The 3527-nt window shown below is 29.0% G+C and overlaps 1 protein-coding gene across 4 annotated transcripts; it reads left to right on the top strand.

The window, feature by feature from the left end:
- The first annotated feature begins 431 nt into the window (after positions 1-431).
- LOC145090548 (carbamoyl phosphate synthase small chain, chloroplastic-like) lies at positions 432-2473 on the top strand. 4 transcript variants are annotated; one of them, XM_079028701.1, is made up of 7 exons: positions 432-612; positions 755-1012; positions 1096-1193; positions 1559-1602; positions 1731-1847; positions 1973-2320; positions 2393-2473. In XM_079028701.1, the coding sequence occupies exons 5-7, from the start codon at positions 1770-1772 to the stop codon at positions 2420-2422; spliced, it is 456 nt and encodes a 151-aa protein (XP_078884827.1). In that variant the 5' UTR covers positions 432-612; positions 755-1012; positions 1096-1193; positions 1559-1602; positions 1731-1769; the 3' UTR covers positions 2423-2473. The 4 variants fall into 4 exon arrangements, with proteins under 4 accessions (XP_078884827.1, XP_078884831.1, XP_078884828.1 ...); XM_079028705.1 differs by lacking the exon at positions 1559-1602; XM_079028702.1 differs by having other exon boundaries at positions 432-1012.
- Positions 2474-3527: the final 1054 nt, after the last annotated feature.

Here is a 3527-nt window from a genome sequence, read left to right as displayed (position 1 = left end):
ATAATGCTTAATTAAAATGGTCTTAAATAGGTACATTATATGTGATAATGTCATGTTTAAGTCACAATTTCTTCCTAATATTGAAATAATACTTATTCAATATATTGATATATTCACGACATTATTGTTAGTTATGTAGTAGTAACCATTAATTTTTGTACATATTATTTGCTAAATACTATGTTTTGTTGATAGTTATTTTTGTAAAATATATAGATTATCGTATTTACATGTTTTTATATTGAACTTTTTTGAAACACATGATATTATTAAACTAAGCAGAAATTATATATATATATATATATATATATATATATATATATATATATATATATATATATCCTCTCCTATCCAAATAAATAAGAGCTTTCTTTTCACGTGGCATACTCTAAGCCCCTTCCAATCTATTTTTCCCGCTCCAATGTTTAAAGTGAAATACCAACGCTGCACCCTTATCATTAGGTTATGATTACGATTGCGATAAACTCCATCCTTCGCTTCATCTTCACATTCTTTTTAGTTCTCCCTTCATTTTACCTCTGATCCTTCTCCGATGTTTCTTCTTCTCCATAAATTCAAAATCTAAATTCTAATTCTTCCAAATGAATTCAGGTATATTTCGTTTTTCCCTAATCTTAAATATCAATAATTTTCTTCCTCTTTTTTTCTCTTGCTTCCAACGACCTTAATGGTGAAACCTTCAATATTAATCATTTTCCTAATGTACTAAACAATCTCTATATTTATACTATAGAGATTCCATCCAAGCCATTCGAAAACCACTAATCGGCCCATTCCGGTTTTGAAAGGGCTTCAGGTTAATTCGTAGGTTTTTAGGTTCGATAAGAGGTACAACGAGTGCCAATGTATGGATATAAATCAAAATTCAAACTCTCTCAAATGAATTCAGCAAGTTACGTTTTCCCCTGATCTTTAATATTAATCATTTTCTTCTTCTCTTTTTCTCCTGCTTCCAACGACTTAATGGTGAAACCTCCACCCACTGAATCAGGTATACTAGAGTTTTAGTTGAATTGCGACCTTTATCACATTGTTCTTCCCAAACTCATTTCTCATCTTACATATGCGTTGTAGGTAGGGTTTTAATGAGTTTAGACAACCTGTATGACTCCTCATCGGTTCAATTGCAAAATCGTGTGCATAATGGTCTTGTGCTTGGAGATGCAGTACTGGTAATTTACTGTTTCTTTCTACTTCCACTTTACACACCAACTGTTTGATACAATGCCCAAGTGAAAGTCGTGTTAATAGTTTTCTAATTTTGTTTAAGAAATTAGGTCATCATTTATTATGTATTTGGGAATTCATTCTAATGTATAACATTTACGAAATGTTATTAGCACATCTGTGCTTCAACGCCCTTTATCACATTGTTTTCATCCATCTTATTCAAGAAAAACATAAAAATTACTTTTATGTGGGATAAAAATGAACTGTTGATTATAACTTTGAATGTAGCTAAAAATTACTTTGATCTGCATATATAATTCTACTTTATTTCTTCTATCTGTTTTCATTGTTTTGTGTATCCACATAGCTAAAAAGAACATCTGGAGATGTCACGCGCATGGGATATCGTTGGTAATGGCCTTGTCTACTCTATATGATATGGGAATCTTAAAAAGACCAAAATTTCTTCATTATATATGTTTACGTACGATTCAGTTTTTTCACTGAATTGCATTCCATTTCTTCGACATTTTCTGCAGGTGTGGATTTAATTTCTACCGTCACTTGTAAGAAGCCTTATGAATGGGTTGGTAAGACCGATATGGAATGAGATTTTAATTTTTAACTCCAACAAAAGGCATGACGCGACTTTTCATGTGAGTTTCTTTTATAAACGCAACCAAGCGTCGATGTACATGTTCTGAATTGTTGATTATAGCATCTTACTTTCATTTCTTCTTAATAGTTTTAACTTATTTATTAAATTCCTGTTTAAATGAAGGTGGTGGCATATGATTTTGGAATCAAGCACAATATATTGAGGCGATTGGCATCGTATGGGTGTAAAATCATGATTGTTCCTTCAACATGGCCAGCATCTGAGACTCTTAAAATGAAACCAGACGGGGTACTTTTCAGCAATGGACCAGGTGACCCTTCTGCTATAACTTATGCTATTGAGACAGTGAAGGCTATTATGGGAAATGTTCCTATTTTTGGAAATTGCATGGGACATCAGTTGCTTGGTCAGGCCTTGGGTGGGAAGACATATAAAATGAAATTTGGTCATCATGGAGGAAATCATCCAGTTCGTAACCTCAGAAATGGAAGTGTTGAGATTAGTGCCCAGGTATTATATATTAGTATCATTATTGTTATTAATAAATATTATTAACTTAATGGGGCAATACATTTGTTGCAGAATCACAATTATGTGGTTGATCCTGAATGACTTCCAAATGGAGTGGAAGTTGACTGTTAGTCAGCTGATTTTTTTTTTTTTTTTTTTTTTCAACATAAGATAAAATTATTAGGTTTAATTTTTTTTGGCAATTAACGTGTAATTGTTTCTTCATGTGTTGTTTTTTCTTTGGCATGGTATTCGTAATTGAATTCTAAACATCAATGTATCTTTAAACTTTTCTTTAAAGGGCAAAATGAAAACTCTGCAAGTAAAAACGCTTGAAAAACAATCCCCTTACTACAAAAAGAGAAGTTTTTCAATCTTAAAAAAACAAGAATGATTAATGTAAACTTAATTAAAAAATTAAAACAAACGTTTACATAAACAACTATTAACCAACTTAATCATTGTAATTGTATCATTGAATTTTGAACACATGTCGAGGAAAGTTGAAACAACATCATTAATCAATTCCTTTTAAATGTTTAATAATGCTTTATTAGGCTCGTCCAGAACTAATGCAACAATAATTATTTATAAATGGAGACTGTTACAAATTTTAAATAAAACAAATCAATTAAAAAGACGTCGATAGACATCATTATACATTTTAGATGAAACAAATTAATTAACAAAATAATTTAAATTTTTAGATGAAACAAATCAATTAACAAATGTATCATGATTATTTAAAAATACAATATTACAAAGTTATTAAAAAAATACAATATTACAATTCATAAGTTTTCTAAATTAATGAATTATTATTTTATTACATAACTAAATTTTAAATTCTATTTAAAATTAACACCCGTAGGTTCCACAGGTTTTAACCTACTTTTTAATAAATGAAGGGTTTTTTTACCACATGTTCTCTTCTCCTTTAATTTACCTCATGTTCTCTTCTTTTTTTATTGATTCCATTTTATTTTTAGTGAAAATCATTGAATTAATTAATTCAATTCATTCTTAAAATAAGTTATAATAAATTCCATTCATAAATTCGTTATTTGCTTCTACAAACATGGTTTTGTTTTCATTTTTCATTTTTATTATTTACAAGTAACTTTTTTCAATTTAAACTTATTTTTACTTAAATTTGTATTACTTTGGATTCATTTACATATTTAATAATCAAAGCTTTTTGTATATA

The sequence above is a fragment of the Lactuca serriola genome, chromosome 2 (genome assembly GCF_051521515.1).
Source record: "Lactuca serriola cultivar US96UC23 chromosome 2, Lser_US96UC23_V15, whole genome shotgun sequence".
Lineage (NCBI taxonomy): Eukaryota > Viridiplantae > Streptophyta > Magnoliopsida > Asterales > Asteraceae > Lactuca > Lactuca serriola.
This window is presented reverse-complemented; position numbering and strand designations above follow the sequence as displayed.